At 55.7% G+C, this 1261-nt stretch overlaps 1 protein-coding gene across 1 annotated transcript in view; it reads left to right on the top strand.

The window, feature by feature from the left end:
* Oas2 (2'-5'-oligoadenylate synthetase 2) overlaps positions 1-1261 on the top strand; it is a 33014-nt gene that overhangs the window by 6037 nt on the left and 25716 nt on the right. The window contains exon 4 of the mRNA XM_026778393.1: positions 328-503. Within this exon, the coding sequence (XP_026634194.1) occupies positions 328-503 (176 nt within the window). The remainder of the gene's footprint in view (positions 1-327; positions 504-1261) is intronic.

Genomic DNA, 1261 nt, shown 5'->3' with positions numbered 1-1261 from the left:
ACCATTGGAGCCCCCTCCCTGAGCGGGCTGAGAGGGCATCAGAGGGGGTTAGAGACACCACACCCTAGGCTGACTCTCAGTCAAGACTTTCTCTATGGTGGGCAAGCAGGTGGCTGGAAAAAATCTGGACAAAGAACACCTCTCTCATGAGGGCTTTAAGATGGACCATGCCACACTTATGCCCTCACCAAAAGCTGGTGACCTCCCAGTGGGTCTCAGGTCACCCTTAGACAAGGGATGCTACGGGTCTCTCAGACCAGCTTTGTAAGCTGGCTCACCCAGGCTCCCTAGACGACAGAGTGACTCTAACCTTTTCCCACTGTACAGGACAGCTGAGGCCCGGCTCGAGGCCTGATCCCCAGGTCTACAAGGACCTAATCCACAGCTACAGCAACGCAGGCGAGTTCTCCACCTGCTTCACGGAGCTGCAGCGTGACTTCATTAGCACCCGTCCCACCAAACTCAAGAGTTTGATCCGGCTGGTGAAGCACTGGTACCAACAGGTTAGGCACAGGGGCCATCCATTACCCGAATTCCCACACACACACTCACAGTGATGCTGGGTCCCAGAACCTGTGTCCTGAGTACTTTCCTTGGAGGAGATGGTGGGAGCAGAGGGGGGCTAGAAAGAGGGGTGTGTGTTTGGCCACAAGCAAGTGTGTGAGGTCAGTCACACTCCACCCAGAGGACGCTGGTTTGCGTGTCCATAAAGCAGGATCGAGCCAGGTCTGGTGCAGGCTTCTCATCTTAGCTATGTAGGAGGCTGAGGTAGAAAGATTGAAAGGTCAGGGTTAGCCTGGGCTACAGAGTGAGCACAAGGATAGTCTGGCCAACTCAGCAAGAATCTGTCTCAAAATGATAAGGAACTGGCATGCTGGGGTGCAGTTCATGGAGAGGGGCTGGTAAGAGCCTTGCCTGGAATGTGTGAGCCCAAGCCCCACCCCCAGCACACACACACATACCCCCAAGAGTGGAGCTAACACATTGTGTCTCTGTGCCAAGGCACACAGTGGTGCTCAGTTAAGCTTTAGGGGTACACCTGTCAATCCCTGGAGCCCCTCTGACCACCAGGGGAGGCATTAGCTGTTGTGTTGCCAACATGGACCAGCACATCTCCTTTCTCTTGCTTCCCCAGTGCAACAAGATGGTCCAGGGGAAGGGCTCCTTGCCACCCCAGCATGGGCTGGAGCTCCTGACCGTGTACGCCTGGGAGCAGGGCAGCCAGAATCCCCAGTTCAACATGGCAGAGGGCTTCCGCACC

This window comes from Microtus ochrogaster, unplaced genomic scaffold, assembly GCF_000317375.1.
Source record: "Microtus ochrogaster isolate Prairie Vole_2 unplaced genomic scaffold, MicOch1.0 UNK132, whole genome shotgun sequence".
Classification (NCBI taxonomy): Eukaryota; Metazoa; Chordata; class Mammalia; order Rodentia; family Cricetidae; genus Microtus; species Microtus ochrogaster.
Note: the sequence above shows the minus strand (reverse complement) of the source record. Positions and strands in the feature narration are given on the sequence as shown.